The sequence below is a fragment of the Chiloscyllium plagiosum genome, unplaced genomic scaffold, assembly GCF_037043375.1.
Source record: "Chiloscyllium plagiosum isolate Xiang-an unplaced genomic scaffold, Cpla_swu_hap1 HiC_scaffold_52, whole genome shotgun sequence".
NCBI lineage: Eukaryota > Metazoa > Chordata > Chondrichthyes > Orectolobiformes > Hemiscylliidae > Chiloscyllium > Chiloscyllium plagiosum.
Window position 1 is genome coordinate 16435319 of NW_028270190.1, and position 22291 is coordinate 16457609.

Consider the following 22291-nt stretch of genomic DNA (forward strand, 5'->3'; position numbering starts at 1 on the left):
TTGGTAAAATTAAATAACACATAATTGACTTCAGAAGGAAAGGAGAACAACACGCTTCAATCTACATCAATGGGAATAAGGTTGAGAGAATGGAAAATGTCAAATTTCCTAGACTGACCATAATGGACAATCTTTCCGGGAAATACCATGTGTTTGTGCCGTTGGAAAGTATACAACAACGCCTCTTCTTCCTCAGAGAGCTCAGGAATTTTGGCATGCGCATAAGGACCCTCACTAACTTCGACAGTTGCACCTTTGAGCGCATACTGTCTGGGTCCAGAAGGCCATGTATGGCAACTGCGAAGCTCAGGATCATAACAAACTACTAAAGGTTGTGTGCGCAGCCCAGGCCATTATGGAATCGAATACTCTATCAATGAACTCCACTTACACATCTCGCTGCCACGAAATGGCAGGCAACATCACCAAGGACCTAACTCACCCCGGTAATGTACTCCTTACATGCAATCCGTCAGGTAGAAGACACTGAAGCTTGAACACATCCACCAGCAGGTGCAGGAACAGCTTTTCCCCAGCTGTTATTAGACGGTTATGAGACTCTCTTGTTGAAATCATACTGATCTTGCTGACATTGAATTTGCCTTGTGCCCACTCTCTGCAATGTACCATTTTCCAAGTCTTTTTTGATCTGTTCATCCTCGCATACTTCATCTTCGCATCCTCGTGCCTATAATTCTCATAAACAAAGGGTTTCACTGTTGTTCGCGACACGTGAAAATACATAAATCAAATCAAATCCGAACCTAGGCACACCGATGTTCACAGATTCTGTGCAATTCTGAGAAACTTGAACAAACATTTAGACTAAGAACATTAGTGTGAGACGGTGTTCCATATGAATGTAGATGCAAACTCGATATCGTTTTTAGATCAATATGATTTAATGTGGTTATATTTCTGTCAACACTAGGGTCAATGTCCTTCTTCCTGGGCTTTCAGTGCAACTGGTGGCATAGAAGGACAGTGGGCAAAAAGGCATGGAAACCTGGTTTCTCTCAGTGCACAGAATCTGATTGATTGTAGAAAAGGACCTATTGGATGCTCTGGTTCAACCGCATTGAGCGCCTTTGATCTAGTGATTCAACTTCAAGGCATCAACTCTGCTGAAACTTATCCTTACATCGGAAAGGTAAATCCCCAAGACTTCTAGTAAGGTTGTGGTGGAGTCGGGATTCATTCTCATTTCGTTTTATTTAATTTTCTCTCCTGTCTGCGTTCGCTTGTAAGTATTCTTGGAGTTTATTTTAATTACCTCTTGGTGAAGAGCAGCGAAACCTGTGTGTGTGTCGAGCAGCATGGACTCAAAACGGAGATAGCCGAGAGAGTTTGGGTTCCTGATGGCTCCTGTCCTGTCGCTAATTCATGGCTGCTCAGGCGGTGATGAGTCTAAATACCTAGCAGTGTCCATATCCAGTACAGTTCTGCAGGTAGCAGATGAGCTCTGTTTTTGTTCATGGCAATATCTGTATCTATCATAGATTCACAAAATTAGCTGTGGAGGTGAGTCTGGGATTTTGGCAGCATGAGCATCCAGCACAGATTCATGGAGGTAGGATGCAAGTGGGTCAGTTTTCTGTCAGTGTCAGTGTCCAGCAGAGTTTCATAGATGCAAAGCGGAGGTGAGTTTTGCTTCCTATCAGTATATGTATCTAGCTCAGATTCATGGAGGCAGAAAAGGTGAGTTTGGTTTTCTGTCATTACTGCATCCATCATAGATTAATTGGGGCAGAGTGAAGATGAGTTTGGGTTCTGTCAGTATCGCTATCCAGCGCAGATTCATGGAGAGAGAGGAAGGGTTTTTTCGGGGTCCTGTCATGATCTGTATCCAGCACAGATTCATGGAGATGGGGAGAAGGTGAGTTTGGGTACCTGTCAGTGCACGTCGCCATCACAGATTCATGGAGGCAGCAATGGAGCTTCGGCCCAGTACAAGATCCGGCAGCAACTGCAGTGACTGCATTAGAAAGCGATATCTAAAGCAGCCTCGTGGTAACAACAGAATCGTGTTTGGACCAATGTCATGCCCAGCAGCATCAGTGGCATCTACTTTGCTGAGGTCCATCAAGGCCTCTTTGTGACAAAGGCATCAGCGGAGTCAAGATGCTGCCAAAGATTGGGCGTCTTTCATTCCGACGGTGATAGAGAAGGGGACACATGCCTGACCAGCATGTCCATGATGGAGCACTTAGCACTCCCAGTCATCTCAACTTTATCTTGAAATGCTCTCCTCATACCCTCAGACAATCTGCCTGAGGAGTTAAGAGTACTTCCACTTCTGTGAATTAATGCTCACCATTCCCACAGTTCAAAGATGTGGAGGTTAGGGGATTGTCTATGTTAAGCTAACCATGGTGCACAGGGAATTATAGGTTAGATGTGTAAGCCATGGGAGACGCAGGGTTACAGGGATAAGGTAGGGCCGAATGGGCACTTTCTACATTCTGGGGATTCTATGATACTGTGAGTTAGCATGTGGATGTGACGTTCAGCTGAATCAACGGAACATTCAGCATGTTCTGTCCTTCAGACGGGGACGTGCACCATCCACTACAACAGTTAACATACTAACACAGCGAAGGACAGATCTGAAGAGTCAGGAATAAAGGTAACTATTTTAATCTGTGTGCTTCTCCCATATGTCCCATCGGGCTGGTCAGTCACTCTAATATAAGCTGCAATTTTACATGAAAAGGAGAATGGAGTATGAGCTATAAGAAATTATAAACGTTTGATGAGAAATCTTCGAATTATGTGCTCATGTCGTTGGTAGGTCTGTGTGTAAATATAGTCCTTTGTTAACAGAGGTGTTTACTCTTTAGGAATGTCATTTACCGTGCAACTTGCTGGGTAGACATTTGGCATATTGTGGTGTAATTAAGAAACTTGGCTTGAATCTATACTCAGGAGACTTTTTTTTGCGTAAGTTGCTTTACAGTTGATGTTGTTCCTCCAGAAGCCGTTGTTGTCTTTCTACACGTCACAATTGCCCCGAGTATTGGATTTGATTGGGATCAGCCTCTTGCGTGCAAATCCCAGCTCTTTGTCTCAATGTCACACAATTTCACACTGTTCTTCAGTTTATTCTTCAAGTCCTTACCCCAGCTCTTCCACACTCTCATGCCTGCTCTCATTGTAGATGAATTGTGCGTTATCATCCAGGACAGATGTTGCTTTTGTTTTGGATTTGTGTCAACACTGAATAATTGTTCCTGTGGTAAGCTGAGGCCACGCAGACTTTAAGTTCATTGTAAGCCCATCCACTCTGCTCTCCAAAATGCAGCGTTTAATTGGCCAAATAAACAACTGAATGAAAGAAACACTCTCTTCATGTGACAGGCGTACATGATCTGGTGACTGGGCATCACTCTAAACTAAACCTATTCTCTGGCTATGTTTTATGGAGGTGATGGCCTCTCACTCACTGGGTTGCGAGTCAACATTAACAGAGTCTCCTCTTTTCATGAAGCCCCAGTGTACGTATTGTCACTCGGGCACTGAGCTGGACAAGAGAAGGGCGTTGCACAAATGACAGCGCCAAGGAGTGGTCATTACCAGCCAGAGGCCAGTGGCCCTGCTCAACAGGAAGGCAGTAACATTCAGTACAACAACAGCCTGAGGGCTGGTATTTATCTTGGGTAACAGGCCAACAGTAAGTGATTGGGTGAGAGGAGGGGAGGTGACGATCACAACACAGCTTTGTGTAGGGGTGTGTTTGGCTGGGGTGGGGTGTGGTGCAGTAAGGTCACATATCAGCAGGTGGACCTTTCCTCAACTGGTACTTGTTATTTCCCGACCCCTAAATCTACAAGCAATGCTGAACACATTTGCATGTCGTTGTCCTCTGATGTTGAGCACCCCTGAATGAATTATATTGGCATTGGGATCAGAACTGCTCAGTATTATAAATTGCCAATTTGGCAGCCTCAGTTTGGAGTCCAGCACGAATACTCGGCTTGTGATTCATTACACCTTTAGTCCCTAATTTACACTCCACAGTTGGGGAAACGACATGATCTCAAGAGTTAAAGTGAGAATGACACCCCTTTCCATCCGTGGTACAGATTATCTGGATGGAGATGATTTTGTTAGGTGTTTACAGGAAGTATTCCTGAAGCAATAATTGGATATGCCGACTGGGGGAGGTCATACTGGATTTGGTGCAATTCACTAGGCCAGGTGTCAGATATGTCGGTGGCAGAGCATTTTGGTGACAGAGAGCATAAATGCCTCAAATTTGCGGCCGCCATGGGGAGGAATAGAAACTGACTGTATGAGAGGGAATTTAATCTGGGGACGGGATGTTTTACTGCTCTTCGACAGGACCAATGGAGTATAAATTATGAATAATTGCTTTACGGAAATGCACAACAGAAATGTGGAGCATTTTTTGCTGTGTTGAATAACTTTGTCCCAATGAAACCGGATTGGAATTGTAAAGGAAAGGAGCCCTGGATGACAAGAACAGAAGAGCGGGATCGAGCGCAAATTTTGATGATTACAGGGTCGAAAGGAACGAACTCAAAAATCGACTGAGGAAAGCTGGTTGGGGGCATGAAGAAGCCTTGGCAGGAAGGATTTGGAAAAATCCAAATGTTTTGCACACGTACATTAGGAATAAGAGAATGATCTGAGAGAGCGTAAGCTGGATCCAAGCCAGTGGAGCGAACTTAAGCACTGAGCGTGGCGAGATAGAGAAGGAGCAAAATTAGTTGTTTTTTTTGCCATTGTATTCATGAGAGAGAAGGAGCTTGATGTGAGAGAGAATACTGGGGAAGAGCTTAATAGGCTTGAGCAGATTGATATTAAGAATGTGGATATGGTGGAAATTCTGGAAAGCATGATATGATTCAATCTCGAGGGCCGGATCAGATATATCCACATTTCCTACGAGAAGTGAGGATTGAGATTGCTGCACCTCTGGCAATGATCTTTGAATGCAACCTCTCCATAGTAGTTCTTCATGTTTGGAGGTAGGCATATATTGTACTTCTCTTCAGGGAAGTAAATAGGGAAAAATACATGGAAATTATTGTCGAGGTAGGTTTAAGTCTTGGGTCAGCAAGGTACTGAAAAATGTTCGCAGATATAGAATTTTGGATTGCTTGGATAAAGATTTTTGATTAAGGTTTGCTGTTTTTTTATAAATGGCTTGGATAAAGAAGTGGAAGGTAACCAGAGACGTTTACCCAAGAAACAGGCTGTCACAAGTGGTCATACATTTATGGTCACTGGAGGAAGTAAAGGGAAGATATCAGAGCGAGTTTATTTCCGCAAAGAGTTTTTGATGCGTGGACTGCACTGCTAGCTTTGATAGTAAAGTTAGAGACATTAAGAATATGTAAGCGACTGCTGGTCAAGCACATGCACGGCAGCAATTTGAGAGGTTTGTATTTAGTTTGATCTTAGATTAAGATAAATGTTTGGCACAACATTGGGGTCCGAAGGGCCTGCATTGTGCTGCACTGTTCAGTGTTCTATGTTTTGACTCTTAGTAGGTTTGACACCATCCAGGACATTCACTCCATTTGTCTGGCATCAAATCCACAAATATTAATTCCCTCCAACATCATCACAAAGTGATAGCAGTATATACAATCCAAGAGCTGCAGCTGTGAAGTTGACCGATGGACTGTAGACAGATCCTTCCAAACCGAAGGCCACTTCCGCCAAGGACCGGAGCAGATACAGTTAACACCACTCCCTGCAACATCCCCTCAAATCACTCACCATCCTGGCTCAGAAATTTATTGTCATTCCGCCACCGACTTTGGGTCAAAAGCCTTGAACTCCCTCTCGGACAGAATAGTACCGATCAAAAATTCTGCAAATGTTCTGGAAGGCAGCTCATCACACCTTCTCCAAGCCAAGTTTGAATGAACGCTGACACAGTCTGCCACAACTACATTTTAATCCATTTTGGAATTAAATCTCGGTGTTTGTGGCAATTCCTCCTGCTACACACACCCACCCATTTCGATATCACTCCCAGTATCAATCTCACCCCAGAGTTGGCATCATGTTCTGTCCTGTGTCCTGAAACTGAAGTAACTGCAATATTGGAGAGAAGTAATTGAAAATTATTGACCAGAACCTTCACTCCATCAGAGAGTAGCAAAGTCACCACATTTATAATTTTCCAAGGGCATTGAGACCATACTTTAGACAATCAATATACTCCATCATTTCCAACATGCAAGAATTTCCAGAGAAGCTGAGGGCTGCAGGTGTATAATTCCTTGGAAGTAGAGCCGAGGATAGATAGGATGGTAAAGGAGGCATTTGGCACAGTTACCTTTATTGTTCAAAACATTGGTACAGGTATTGGGACGTCATATTGCAGCTGTACAGGACATTGGCGAGGCCACTTTTGTAAAACTGTATACACGTTTGGTTGCTCTGTTAAAGGGAGGATGTTGTTAACTTTCACAGGGTGCAGAAAATATTGACAAGGATGTTGCTGGGATTGGGTTTCAGTTATCGAGAGAGACTGAATAGTCTGGGGCGTTTCTCCAAGCGGAGGAACAGAGGCTGAGGGGTGACATTATCAAGGTTTATAAAATCATGAAATGCATGAATCGGGTGAAGAGCAGAATGTTTTAGCCATGGGATCAGAGTCCAAACCTAGAGAGCAGAGCTTTAAGATGAAAGGGGAAATATTTGAATAGGTACTGAGACTAATACTAATTAGTTGTAATCCAATGACTCTAATGATGTAATTATTGACGGTTTGGGAAACTTTTTTTTAATAGATATTTTGATTAGAAAGTTAACATTTTTAGAAGTTTACAAAAATAAACAAAACTCTCAAATATAAACATTGATGTACAATTAAATCAAATATACAATAGCCAAAATTTAACAAAAGAAAATAAATACCGAAAAAGAAAAAAAAAACTCAACTATCTACTAATCTAACCGACAACGAACCAAAGTGTATATTTCAGTCTCTTACATGCTCGGAATGAGTTAACATCAGATGTAATAAAACCCGTATTCGTGCGGGATTCCTCTCCTCAGGGGCCCCGGACCAGCCAGATTTGTTAGGATAGCCGAGATATCTGTATTTATGTAATTCAAGAAGGGCTGCCATATTTTATAAAATAATTCGGTCTTTCGGTGTACCATATTTGTAAGGAAGTCAAGGGGAATACATTCCATAAGTAATCTGTGCCAATTTGAAAGTCCGGGGGGCCCTCAGCCACCCAGTTCACCAAAATATTTTTCCTTGCACAGAAAGAAAGAATAGAAAATAGTCTCTTCCCGTACATGTCCAGGGAGCGAAAGTTCGAAAAGCTCAAAAGGAGAGAAACAGGGTCCACTTTAATTTCTGTTCCTAAAATTTCTGTCAGGGTACTTGCTACTTTAGTCCAATATCTCCGGATCTTATGACAGGTCCATACTCAATGTACAAGAGTGCCCACCTCTATTTTGCATTTGGGACACTTTGGAGATGCTCCTGCCTTAAATTTTGCCAGTCGAACCAGTGCTATATGGGCCCTATGAAGTATCTTCAGCTGGATAGCCTGGGTTCTGTTACAGATAGTAATTATTCTAGCGTTTTCCCAAATATCATTCCACGTTTCTATAGAGATTTCTAGTCCCAAATCCTGATCCCATGTTTTAAGCAGATTATCCATATCTCCCGATACTTCATCATGTAGTAAATGATAAATAGTACTGACGGAAGATACCCCCACTGGTCGTAGAACACTACATTCTATATCTGATTTATAAAGACTATCTAATAACTTAGTCTTCTTCTGTATATAATCTCGAATTTGGAAGTATCGAAAGAGGTCTCCATTAGGTAATCCGAATTTCTGACGCAGCTGTTCAAAAGACATCGGGACCCCATCCTTAAATAGGTCCCCTAGACATGAGATACCCGTGGATCTCCAGAGTTTAAAAGTGGCATCTGTAAACCCCGGTTGGAATCCCCATGCTCCCACTATCGGTGCATAGGGGGATGTTTTACGTGAATTGCCCTCATTTTGCCGCATTATTTTCCAAGCCTTAATTGTGTTTAGTATTATAGGGTTTTCACAGCGATCTGGAATGATTTTCCTCTTGTCTGAAAATAAAATGTTAATAAGTGGGTATTTTACTTGAGAGGCCTCGATGTCCAACCAGATTGATTGTGGATCAGACAAGACCCAATCAGCTATGTAACTTAATAGGGAACTGAACTGATATTTCCTTAAGTCTGGGAAGTCCAATCCTCCCCTTGTCTGTAGAAGCTGTAGCTTCTTCAGCTTAATGAGGGGCCGTCTATGATTCCAGATAAAGGAACCCAGCCAGCCATATAATTTACGTTGAGCCGTCCTCGGCAGCATCACCGGAAGCATTCTCATAGGATATTGGAGACGGGGCAGGACATTCATTTTGAGTATTGCTGTTCTACCCAACCAGGAAATTGGAAGGTCTCCCCATCGCTGGAGGTCCTGCCTTATCCTTTCCAGTAAATGCACAAAATTAGCCTTCTACAACTGACCAAATACTGGAGTAATAAAAATGCCTAACTATAAGAAGCCCTCCAGGGACCAACGAAAGGGAAAAAGGGATCCATCCACTAAATGGGGTGTCATAGCAAGGCCACACATTGGCATAGCCTCCGATTTTGAAAAATTAATTTTATAGCCTGAGAATGCGCTAAATGTATTAATAACTTGGATTAGGCGAGGTACGGACATCAGAGGATTACTGAGGAATAGAAGGACATCATCTGCATAAAGGGTAATTTTATGTTTACCTGTCCCAATCCTCAGGGCCGTTATATTAGGATCAGCTCGTATAACTTCTGCTAGTGGTTCAATTATTAGCGTAAATAACAATGGCGAGAGGGGACATCACTGACGGCAGCCCCTACCCACACTGAAGCTATCCGAACCTCATCCATTGGTTACCACAACTGCTTTGGGATCACGAGACAATGTTGAGACCCATTTGGTAAACACCTGTCCAACGCCAAACCTTTCCAATGTGTAAAACAAATATGACCATTCAACCCTATCAAATGCCTTTTCCACGTCTAATGAAACTACTACTCCTGGTATCTTTCCCTGATGGCAGGCTTAAATCATATTCAAAACTCTTCTAATATTATTGGATGATCTACAGCCCTTAATAAACCCCATCTGATCCTCCTTTATAATATGTGTCACTACCCTTTCTAGTCTCAGTGCTAACGTTTTAGAAAGGATGTTAAAATCTACATTTAGCAAGGATATTGGTCTATATGATGTACAATCTTCTGGATCCTTTCTTTTTTTTAAGGATAAGAGAGATATTTGCCTCTTTCAGCGAAGGCGGGAGACAGCCCTGACTATATGCATAGTTATACATGTCCATAAGTGGACCAGCCAATATATCTGTAAATTTTTTGTAGAATTCAGCTTGAAAACCATCTGGGCCCGGTGCCTTACCGCTCTGAAGTTGCCTAATTGAATCAAGTATTTCTTGGACTGTTAGAGGAGCATTTCGGGCCGATACCTGTTCCGGAGTTAGGCCTGGAAAAGTCAAATTTTTGAAAAGTGACTGCATCCTCCTCGTCCTGTCTTCACAATCCTGCGATTTATATAACTGAGAATAAAATTCTCTAAAGATCGCATTAATCTTTATATCACCATGAGTCAGAATACCCATACTTTCCTTGATAGACGTAATAGTCTGAGGGGCCTTTTTTTTCTTTGCAAGGAATGCTAAGTATCTACCCGTTTTGTCGCCATATTCATATAACCTTTGTTTTGCAAATAATATTTCCCTCTTAGCCGTTTGAGTAAGCGTAGTGTTTAGAGCTGTCCTAAGAGCCGTAATCCTTTGCAATTTAATAAAAGAAGGTCTATCAGTGGATGCTGTTTCAGCTGCTTTTAAGCGAGCTTCAAGCAGACGCTATTGTTCTCCATTCAATTTCTTCTGGCTCGCTGAGTAGGAGATGATCAAACCTCGCGTGTAAGCTTTGATGGTCTCCCACATCATTGATGGGTTGCTAGCTGTACCTGAATTAATTTCTAAAAAAGTTTTAAATTCTTGAGAGAAGTACTTTGCAAATTTTCTATCTTTCATTAGGAAGGGATCCATACGCCAATGCCGAGGGGATGTCCCATTGTTCCTCGCCTTAGTTTCCATGTATACAGCAGCGTGGTCGGAAATTGCTGTACTCCCTATTTTACAGGTTGAGATGGAATTTAAAAAAATCGAGGGGGCAAAAAGCATATAAATTCTGGTGTGACATTTATGTGGATTGGAGTAGAAAGAAAAATCTCTGCCCTGTGGATGAAGACATCTCCATACATCTACTAATCCTAATTCTTTGTTCAGATCCATCAATTGTCTAGATCTGGGTGATATTCCTGCCGTAGTCTTGGGAATCCTTTCTATTTCCGGATCCATAATAAAATTAAAGTCTCCCCCTATAGTTGCATGACGGGCACGAAAAGCCATCAATTTTGAAAAGGCTTCCGTTATAAATTTAAAGGGGTGTGCCGGGGGGCAGTACAAATGTAAAATCCCATATTCCTCTCCATGTATGAGGGCTTTAATCAAAATATATCGTCCAGATTCGTCTTTTATCTGCTTTAGGATTTTGGAAGGGAAATTCTTCCGAACAAGAATAGCAACTCCCCTGCTTTTTGAGCTAAAAGAAGAAAAAAAGGCCTGATCAAATCCACCCTGTTCTTTATCCGACAGGTGTGTCTCCTGTAGGAGAGATATATCAACTCTTTCCTTCTTAAGATTTGATAAGATTTTCTTCCTTTTGACTGGCGAATTGTTCCCTTTGACATTTTAGGTGCACCACTTAACCGACTGATCAACCATAATCATCTGGGCCAATCCTAGATCCCCCGGGAGGGGGAACCCTATCCAGAACATCCCGAGCGTAGAGCATATAAAATTTACAAAAATACAGCCTCTCTAATACTATCACAACAATACAATAAAAAACTATTTCCAAATAAAAAAAATATAAAACGTATCGAAGTGGAGATTTTCCCCATTGTTCCCAGGGGGTGTCCCTTCCTCTCCAAAGTGTATCATATCCTCTCCCAACCAATGCCCCACCCTTGACCCAGGCACTCCTCAATAAAATGAGGAGAATTCAGATATAATACAAAGCTAGAGTTATCAGTGAGCACCCGACCCCCACCCATACCAACACCTGGATACATTTGGTAATGTTAATACCATATATAAACATTCAACTATAAAATTACAACCTCAACAAATAATAATTAAATATACTAATACAAATAACAAGGGAGAAACAACCCCGCTTCTAAAGACAGAGGTAAAATTGAATAAGGAAACCATCTCCCCCACCAACATTAACCAAACACCCCAGCTTATATATATATATATATATATATATATATATATATATATATATATATACACACACACACATATACATACATCCCACATATATACATAAAATAATAAAAGAAAACAACCCCGGGGGGGGGGGAGAAAAACAAATCCCTCTCCCCACCCCCCCAGGATAATATTAATCGGTAAAGTAAGAAAAAAAGGGGATATAAACCAAAGCGGCGGGAAAGGCAAACCAACATCCATTATGTCTCACATTTTATCTCAGAGAGTCCAAGAATTCCTTCGCCTTTTCTGGCGATCCGAAGTTATACACGGATCCTTCATGGTTAAAGCATAGCGTCGCTGTGTAGCGTAAGGAGTACTGAATATTTAAGTCCCTTAAATGCTTCTTCGCCTCGTCGAATGCCTTCCTCTTTCGGACCAGAGCTGGGAAAAAGTCTGGAATAACATGATCTTGGATCCTTTATAGATCAAAGCTTGGGGGTCATTTCCAAGATTTCTAGAGGCTTCAAGGAGTATCTGCCTCTCCTTGTAGCTCTGCAGCTGGAACAGGACCGGCGCGTGGGCGCTGGTTCGAGCCGGGCCCGCGTATTGCGACCCCGTAGGCCCATTCTGCCCTTACCTGGCCTGATCCAGCTTCCAGATTTAAAAGCTGTGGCAGCCACTTCTCGAGGAACGCTGTAAGCTGGCCTTCCTCATCCCGTTCGGGAAGGCCCAGCAAACGAATATTTTTTCAACGACCTCGATTATCGAGCTCGTCAATGTGATTCTCTAAGTTCTGGACTCGCTGTTCGAGAGTCCGGACCTGATCCACGGCCGATTGTGCTGTAGTTTCGGAGGTCGCGGCCTTTAACTCCGCCGCTCCGACTCCGCGCTCGATTTACTGGATGCCTCTGTCGTGCTTCTGCCGCGCGGCCGAGAGTGATTCCCTTCGACTTCGGGATTCTTCGATGAAAGCGTCGATCTTCGCGTTCAGTTTGGAGATCATTTCTACAGCCTTGTCACTGTAGGTCAGTCCCCAGGGGCGGCTGTGGACGTCTCAGCTGCAGCTGGAGAGGGTGGGGAAGGGGTTTCTGCTTGTTGAGAGCTGTGGGCTCCCTTCCCTTTAGTCATTTTTACCAAAGATTAGATTGTTTAAATTTAATATTAAACAACTAATTAAATTAAACAGCTATTATAAATGATTTGGTGAGTGTGGTGAGGGTGGGTGACCCACTTTACCCAAGTCTTGGGTGGAGCACTGTAGACTCAGACTTGCTGGGTCGCCGCCATCTTGGATCCCCCGGGAAACGTTGATCTGCATGTGAAGAATTTAATTCACTACTGTATGATCACAAGTTTCAGATGAGTAGACCGAAAACTGTGAAAAGGCTCAACTCTTTCTAATGGAGTTTCGGTATGAGCTAACTAGATGGTGAGCCTGATTGGGATATTGAGTTGTCAAGGCAAAGTACTTTTTTGATTTTCTCACATTTCAAGTCATTTGTAATACCATTGCTTCGTCTCAGTGTAGAATGTTTCGAATACATAGAGCAATAAATATGAAGTTTGACACAAGAAAACCCTAAAACTGATCTGAGTTGTAACTGTCTCGCGCCGAGGACCAAGTATGTATGGAATGACCTGCCTGAAGAAGTGGTGGAGGCTGGTACAATTACAAAATTAAAAAGGTACGGAGATGGGTATATGGATTGGAAGTGTTCAGGGCCAAGTGGTCGCAAATGGGACTACAATACGTCAGGATATGTGACTGGCGTGGACGAGTTTGAACAAATGGTTTGTTTTCATGCTAAGTCATGCAAAATGTGCCTTTTTCTAAACAAATAGTGAACAAATATCGCACAGATTTGGGAAAATAAATTGGTTGCCAAAGTCGGAATGCAGAAAAGTGTTAAGCAAAGAAAAAATAGCTTTATTATGATCTTAATGAGTATTCCTTTTGAACATTTTATTTAAAATATAGCATGGACGCTACTGCAAATTTCAGCGAGATAAAATTGCTGCTAAAATCACTGACTACAAATGGGTTTCTGGAGGCGAGGCAGCATTGGAACAAGCAGTGAGAGAGATAGGACCGATGTCTGTTGTGATTAATGCAAGTCTGAAATCCTTTCAACATTATAAAGGAGGTAAGTCGCAGAGCACTGGATGATGTCTTTGAATCAGATTATCGACTGTTCAAGAAAAGGTATTAGAAATCATACATCTACAGACACATTTACTGTCACTATTTTGGTATTAATATTACTGCAAAGTTTACCATGGACCAATACCCTTATCCTTGTTCAGCCTACACTCCCCCCGTGTTACATGCCGTCCAGTTCTGTCAGATATCATCGAGTTAAAGCTAGACCATGCTACAAGTTGAGCTCATGAATGGTAATGAGAAATGGACCTGCTCCCATTCGGAGTGATGCAAATAGCTCATAACGTTGTGTTATAGCCAAGAGAACTGATAGTGAGGTGTAACTGTCCTGATGTGCTGCTGAGTGCCTGCACAAGTCAGCGTTTTATTAATTGTAAACTGAACACGCTGCACTAACTGTATCTGGATTAAGAGGAAGGGCGAGACCTTCGACTTGAAATCTCTTGGCGTCCTGCTGAGAGTCCTTCACTCTCTGCTCCACCTCTTCTCTCAGCAGCTGTTTCTATTCTGTTCTTGATCTCCTCTCGTATGACTTGCAAAGACGGTGGTCTGAACAGGGAGGTGGACGCCTGCACAGCTTCCTTGTGATGATGACACAGGTCGTCTCCATGTGCAGGACCATTCCCTATTGACTTCATCATCATTTCAAATCACAAAGCACTTCTACTGTTCAACCCACAATTGGAGACAAACTGGAAAGTACTGAATCCTTCATCACCCTAGGTGTAGGAGTTTGTAAGTTATCAGAATGTGTTAACAAACATGGTAGCAAACCGATGTTTCACACGTCAGATACCATTTTCAGTGTGTTCTGCAAATGTCTGGTAAATTATTTCTACTTCGAAAATAATCTCAGCAAGATACTATATCAATCATTGATATAAAAACAACAGCAAAAATGATAAAAAATGGAAGAATGTTATCAAGGTCGGACCATCAATTGGAAAGCAGATAGTCTGTAATTGGGTGGAACAAGGAAATTAAATAAAAAAAGGGATGGTGTTCCAGTGCCAGCAGGAATGGAAAGGAGACAATTAAAGAAAGTAAAGAAATGTATGCAGTAAGTTTCAGGGCCTGAGGGAGTGTTATTTAAAAAACAAAGAGACCTCGGGGCCCGCGTGCAAAATTCCATGATTTTGGAGTCACACGTAGACAGGGTAGTGAAAGCAGCATTCCTCAGTGCATTGAGTATATGCTTTGGGATGTCATGTTCCAGCTGCACAGGACATTGGTAAGGCCAGTTTTATAATTTTATGTTAAAGTCTGAACGTTCTGCTATAAGAAAGATTTTGTTAAATTTGAATGGATCCAGAAAATATTGACAAAGACTTAGGTTGAAGTATTTTAGGGTTGAAGTGAGGCTGAATTGAGTCCAGCTTAGAGTTTTGCTGGAGAAGCACAGCAGGTCAGGCAGCATTTGAAGAGGAGGAAAATCAAGTTTCGGGCAAAAGCCCTTCCTGATGAAGTCGATTTTCCTGCTCATCAGATGCTGCCTGACCTGCTGTGCATTTCCAGCATAAGTCTAATCTGGACTCTGGTCTCCAGCATCTGCAGTCCTCACTTTCGCCCGAGGCTGAGAAGGCTGCAGCCTTGTTCGCCAGTACGACAGAGACTGAAGGGTGAGCTTGTGGAGGTTCATAAACAATAATGGGTATGGGACGAATAAAGAGAAGGAGAGTCCAAAACTAGAGACCGTACGTTTAAGGTGAGAAGGGAAAGATTTAAAAGTTATCTGAGGAGCAATGTTTTCGCACAGAACATGGTACGTGTCTGGAATGAAATACCAGAGGAAGAGGTGGAGAGTGATACAAATACAACATTAGAAAAGGCATCTGGATGGGTACATGAACAGGGATATTGGCCAAGTGCTGGAAAATAGGACTAGATTGGTTGAGGATATGTGCTCAGCATGGACGATTTCGATCGAAAGATCGAAGCATTTCTACGCTATAAAACTCTATGACTCTGAAGGATGTGCCGAGAGGAAGTGAGAATGCTAGAGACAATGTCATTGGGAAACATTGATTAAAGTGTTTGAATTGACGATCAATTTGAAGACAGTTAGTAAAAACAGACATATCAGTGTTCATTAATCAAAGCTAAATTAACACTAATTAAATATTTCACAGATAAACCATTTAATATGTGTCTCCTTACAGGAGTTTACTATGATGAAAATTGCAATGGATACGTAACCCATGAAGTGCTGGTGGTTGGTTTTGGAATTGAGGATGGAATTAACTATTGGCTGGTTAAAAACAGGTCCGTACTCTATGAAATAACAAATACCTGATCACAGATTGAGAAGGGACAGTGACATGGCGTGAATTTCCTGTCTCTGTGCTGCAACCTGCGTATCTGTCCAACGAGCAGGTAACATTGTGTTTATCTGGAAGTGAATGCTTAATGGTTGTGCTGTCTGGGATGATATCTAAAAAAAACGTCTGAGGCAGGTATCCCATTACCAAGTAACGCTGCACTTACAAGTGTACGGTTCTTGACTGAAGTATTGCTTCGTACAGAGGCAGGCATCAGAGTGTCATTATCCCTGAATCACAATCATCTTTTAAACGTACCAGTACAAATTACAAACATACGGTTAAAATTAACAGCTATACACAACAAAAAGCAAGTTATTGGGGAAATGGGCGGCAAAGTCAGATCCCAAACCCAACTGTACAACCTGTTCACAGGGAAACAAGGACAAAGTTCGAATCACTTGTCACTAGGGCACTGATGGGATCAGATTAACAGCCCCAATTTTGGATCGTAGAACATAGAACTTTACAGCCCAGTACATGCCTTTTAACACTCGATGTTGTGCCGACCTGTGAAACCAATCTGAAGCCCATGTAACAAACACGATTCCATTCTCATCCATATGCCTGACCAATGACCATTTAAATACTCTGAAATGTGGCAATACCTCTCATGTTGCAGGCAGAGTTCCAAGCCCTACAACAATCTGAGGAAAGAAACTACCACTGACATTTGTCCAATATCTATCACTGTTGATTTTAAAGCCCTCCTGCCAGCCATCGCCATTCAAGGAATAATGCCTCTCACTATCCAATCTATCAAATATTTTAATTAACTTATGTGTCTCAATTAATTAACCTCTCAAACTTTTTCCTAAAGAAAACAGCCTTAACTCCCTCAGCTTTTCCTTTTACTATCTCCCGCCATAACTGGCGGTTTCCCAGTAAATCTCATCTGAACCCGTTCCAAAGCATGCACATTCTTCCTGTAATATGGTGATCAGAACTGTACACATTACCCAGAATGTGGTTGCAATAGAGTTTTGTACGGCTTGAAGAATGATTGCCTGGTTCCGAAACTGAATCCCCCTATCAATCAAAGTTAACACACCATATGCCATCTCAATAACCCTATCAATCTGGGAGGCAACATTCAAACATCGATGTACCTCGATATCGAGATCTCTGTGCTCATCTACATAAGCACGAATCTGACCATTTGGCCATTACATTGGATTCCTTCCAAACTGAATCACCTCACACATTTCCGCGTTAAACTGCATTCGCCACCTTTCGTCATAGCTCTGCAGCTTATCTACTTATCTCTGCAATCCATACATCCTTAGTAACTGTCCACAACTCAAACGAACTAAATGTCATCCGCATATTAATCCACCATCCTTCTGTGCTCTCATTCAGTTAATTTATCTAAAAATTGATGAACAAAAGTGGATCCAAAACTGATCCTTGCAGTACTTCATTAGTAACTGAACTCTAGAATGAATATTTTCCATCAACTACCACCGTCTGTCTCCTTTCAGCGATTTATTCCATGAGGCATCGCTGGCTGCCGTTATTACAATCACGGCAGTCAGGCTTGGAAGAAGCAGTCACATCTTCAGGGCGAGATTGGATACAAAATGTTTGATTAAATAAATCCTGTGTTTCGGGTGAATATACACACACACAGACACACACAGACACAGACACACACACACGCACACACACAGACACAGACACAGACACACACATACACACACACACAAACACACAGACACATACACACATTTCGACATGATTTCCCAGAGGAAACATTATGTGGGTAGCTTATTAAACATATACATTGTTGTTTAATAAGGTAGATAGTATTACAGTGTAATGGGTTCTGGAATAGTTTGGTAAAGCGGGAAATGAGATTTGGGCAGGGTAACCGTGTATGGAACAAATTTTAAGGCCGAAGTATCCTTGCAGTATAGCAGACACGAGGCAAACTGAGCCAAAACCAATTCATTCTCTGCACAGACTCTATCCTGTGGCAGGCAATCTCAGAACGATGATGGTTAAAAACAAACTGAGAAAATGTCATCCTCCATACGGCAAGAAGGAAATCTCCAGGAGGCCATAAAGCTCTCACTCGTCCCTATTCACTTTCCCGTTCATATCCACTCCAGTTGCAGACCTATCCCTGATAATGATCTCACCTCATGTCATTTTAAATGTTGTAGTGAGTCCATACGTACTGTGCAGATCAGCAATTTTGATGCAAAAGAAAACAATTGACTCTTTCCAGCCTGATACAAATTATGCTTACAACTCATTATCTAGCTCAGTAATTCCAGAATTCAGTCCCCAAAATAATTCCAATTATATACCAGAGTTAAAACAGCTGCTTCTCCAAACATGTCTCTTTGATTAGCGTTTTGATTCCAACACCAATCGATTTTCTTATTTTCCAGCTGGGGAACAGACTGGGGTGAAGACGGGTACATCAAAATTGCTAAGGATAGAGGGAATCACTGTGAAATTGCCAGTTTTGTGCGGTACCCTGTCGTGTAACGAGCCAACTGATAAGACAGAGCTTCATCAATCCCAGCCGAATGAAAAACCGGACCATTTCTGTTAATGCTGATTCATTCAAAGACATTGCTTTAATTGTCTGCTGCAAATTTAAAAAGTGAAATAATAACGATTTTTGCACATTTCTATCGCTTCATATAAAACCAATGGCATTGTCTGATTGATACATATCGCCACTGTAAATGATAGAATGAGTACACTCTCCAGCTTGTAGAAGACAATATTCTGCATGTACTGCTGATGTCCAACAATATAATAAAGGCTGCCAGCAATCATTTTCAGAGCTTATTTTTTTCCAAAGGAACGGATTTGTCTTTGTGCCGAATGAATTGTCTTGTCTGCTGTGAAATCTATTGTCAAACCACATTGTAGACAAATGCACAGAAAATTTGAAGAGTCTGTGTTTTTTGACACCAGCACAGCTACTGAATAAATGCAGTGGGGTTGTTGAGGACAATCAGGCTTAATTGAACGGAATCTAACCAGAAACCCTCCTGGAAACAGGTTAAGCTGGCCAGACTGTAGACTGGGAGTGTCCCGATGAGATTCAGTTCAGACAAATGCGAATATGTAATTTCATCTATTGATTGGCACTGAATAGAAAAACTGGAACACGGAGTATTTTAATTATTGCAAAGCAATACTGGTGGAGAACCGTCAATGACAAAAAGAGCTCACACACAGATCTGTGAAATAGATGAATACTAGTTTATTTCTGACGATATCATGGGCAGGAGAAATTGCTAGGAATGGTACAGCATGGACACACTGCACAGATAATTCCAGGTTTCTCTATCCCGTGTTGTAGATACAAATAGTGTGCATAGTGTTACATCCGTGTTCCAGTCGTGCATTGTTAATTCCAAGACAATATGAATTAAATTATACTGAATGGAAAAAAGAATGTAATTGTAACAGGGGTATCCGTTCCTCGTCTAGTGCAGGTGCCCATCTCCAGTATCACCGTTTCAATGCTTATGCAGGTTGGTGTGCAATCTTCAGTCGCATCAGGTGTCACTCATTCTAGGTAGGCTTTGTGTGGTTCAGTACTTGAGGAGACTGGGGATGTCCTTGCATCACTTCGATAGAGATGATGCTATTGTGAGCTAGGAATACTGTTGTCAGATCATCTAAGGAGTGTATTCATTGAGTCTGGAAGCTGTTTAGAAAATGGCTTATTTTGCTGTTTTGTTACTGAGCTGATTGTGGTCAAGTTGAGGCATTTTTCGTATGTTGTGTTTAGTTAATAACCGACATGGCTTCTGCAAACAAGTAATGGTCAGGCAGAGTAGTTTTCTTTTTCTCCGACAATTCCTCCTTTTTGTTTTTGTCTCAGAACTGGGTTTGAGGTGAAGGGGGTGTGTCGCAAGAACTAGGGGGGTTGTCTGACGCGGTCGGGCCAGCATCTGTTGGGTTGTATTTGGAGTCCGAGTCCAAAGCTGCCTATTCCGTGTCGGTTGCAAAGTTATTGTTCGAGTGGGCCTTCATTGATGCATAGTAAGGGGACGGGGGTAGCACCTTGAAGCACAAACGCTGGCGAGTTAAACACATTTTAAGAGCCATGCAAGAAGTGAGATATCGACGCTGATAGTAATGACGAATATGAATCCCTGTAGCAAGGCTGTGCCTCAGGAAAACTGCCACAGTTCTTGCCCAGTTCCATAGGTCCCATTTTGGTTTTTGGTTGAGCAGTACTGCGGTAGCGCATTGGATATGCCAGGCTGGGTTACTGATGTCCTCACTGGGGTTGGGTATGTAAGTGCAGCAATCGGAAACGATGAGGGTGCATGAGCCCACTTTCTCGAACAGCAGATAATCCTGGATCATCCAGTTTTGCAGGGTCACATTGGGGATGCCAACAGTTTTGGCATTCAGCTGGTCGTTGGTTACCTCCTCCAAGGTGGAGGCCAGCAGATGAGTTTTTATTTAGAACGAGTGGTTGCATATTTGGGTAAAAGGATAGAGAAAACCAGGTCAAGATTGGTGAGGCTTCTCTTCTTGTGATATGGTGGCGTCGTAAAGGGACAGACTGGAAATGATATGCAAATGGGACTGCACCGCATATACAACATAACAGCTCCTGGGTCAGGAAATGATGGGTAGGCTTTGTGGCCAAAAATAGCGTAGGTACCATTATGGGTTCTCAGGTGGTCGGTCTGGAAGTCTCTCTAGGTTTAGGTGCAGATGGTGTTTTGGCTAGTAATGTTGAGGACGTGAAGGATCAATAAACTGTCTTCTGCTGTGGACCAACTTGCTGCGGGGGTGGGGAGCAATGGGTTCGTGTACTGGCGCCAGCCGGCATTCCATCTGATTGGATGGCTGTTTTGGAGGCTGATAGATTACAGGGGTGTGCGCTGTCAGAAGGGGTGAAATTCTGTAAAGTGCGCGGGAGAACTTCCGAGAACTGAGCATTTCTAGTCCTACAAAGAACGGGGCAGTACTCTATCTGATCCTACAAACTGAGACAGGCCAAGTGCGGAGCATCAGAGTGGAGAAGCAGTTAGGCAATAGCGATAACAACTTAATCATTTTCGAAATTTAGTTCAAAGTATATAAACATCACTCAATGATTAATATTGCATCTGGAAAATGAACGATGTCATGGGTCTAAAATCTAAATTGGAGCACGTTGATAAGAAACAATGCATGAAAAATGGGATAATATATTTGAAATATTGTTGAATAGTGTGCATGCTTACTACATGCCCATCAGAAATAAATTTGAGGCATCCAAAATGGTAGGAATCTGGATGACTAAGGATACTGATGAGAAAATAAGGAAGGAAATGAATGACATGTGATGCATGCCACGATAATAATAGCAGTCAGCATCAGGAAGAGAATCTTAAACGCAACAGAGAGGATAATACTCGAATATGGATTCGCAAATGATAAGGTGGTTTGTGGAATAGTGAGTAATGAGGATGACACTGATCATCTTCGAATGAATATTCGTATGTTGGCAGAATCTGCAGACGCCTGGCAGATAAATTGCAATATATAGGTACAGGTGACGATGCTTTTTGATAGACAGAACAGAGAGGCAATGCAGACTGAATGATTCAACTTCGCTGGACATATAGTAGCAGAGAGACTTCAGGGTTAATGTGTTTGCATTTCAGACGGTTGCCAGGGAAGTTGAAACATCATAGAATATCATGAAATCGCTACCGTTTGGAAACAGGGTTTTCAGCCCCACTAGTCCGCACTGACCTTCGGAACACAAATCCCCCCATACCCATTCCCATTACTCCATTATCGTATATTTACTCCTGAGTAATGCACCTGATCTAAACATCCCTGAACACTTTAGCATGGCTAATTCACCTAATCTTTAGATTGTGAGAGGAAACCGGGGCACATGGAGGAAACCCACGATGACAGGAGGGGAATGTGCCAACTCCACACAGACAGTCGCCCAAGGTTGGAATCGAACCTGGGTACTTGGTGCTGTGAGGAACTGTGAAACAGTTATTGAGAAAGGAATAGAATACTACGGTTTTTACATAGAGGCGTGGAAGATAAAAGCAGTGAAGCGGTGACAGACCTAGAAAAACCATCTGGAAGACGCATTTGAAGTTTTATATTCAGCTGTGGGCAGCTTCAGTATGGAACATCTTAATGCCCAGGAGAGAGTAAAAGGGAGTTTTAGAAGAAATATGGACGAATTCTGGATCCAATGAAAAGATAGAGTGAATAGTCATTTTCTCCTTGAGGCAGAGAACATTAAAAAGTGACCTATTTGGAATGCTTAAACCTAAGATCAATTTTGACAGTGTAAAGAGTGATATCCTTTTCCAATTATAATTAGTAACTTGCTGATAACAATATGAAGTCTGTCAGCAAGAGCCAGTTGATGAGAAACATAGAACACAGAACATAGAAGAATACAGCGCAGTACAGGCCCTTTGGCCCTCGATGTTGCGCCGATCCAAGCCCACCTAGCCTACACTAGCCCACTATC

General features: G+C 42.2%; 1 protein-coding gene across 1 annotated transcript; it reads left to right on the forward strand.

Annotated features, from left to right (window-relative positions):
* Positions 1-449: 449 nt before the first annotated feature.
* LOC148134812 (cathepsin J-like) lies at positions 450-18596 on the forward strand. Its single transcript, XM_087985392.1, has 5 exons — positions 450-476; positions 932-1150; positions 13310-13475; positions 15652-15754; positions 18207-18596. The coding sequence occupies exons 1-5, from the start codon at positions 450-452 to the stop codon at positions 18304-18306; spliced, it is 615 nt and encodes a 204-aa protein (XP_087841518.1). The 3' UTR covers positions 18307-18596.
* The last annotated feature ends 3695 nt before the right edge of the window (positions 18597-22291 follow it).

What these genes read in the sequence shown, in the direction of transcription:
- LOC148134812 (XM_087985392.1), top strand. Translation starts at nt 450, where the DNA reads ATGTACTCCTTACATGCAATCCGTCAG. An exon ending in CCTTACATGCAATCCGTCAG is followed by an intron (nt 477 to 931) that starts GTAGAAGACACT and finishes TGTCAACACTAG; the next exon opens with GGTCAATGTCCTTCTTCCTG. An exon ending in CTTTCAACATTATAAAGGAG is followed by an intron (nt 13,476 to 15,651) that starts GTAAGTCGCAGA and finishes GTCTCCTTACAG; the next exon opens with GAGTTTACTATGATGAAAAT.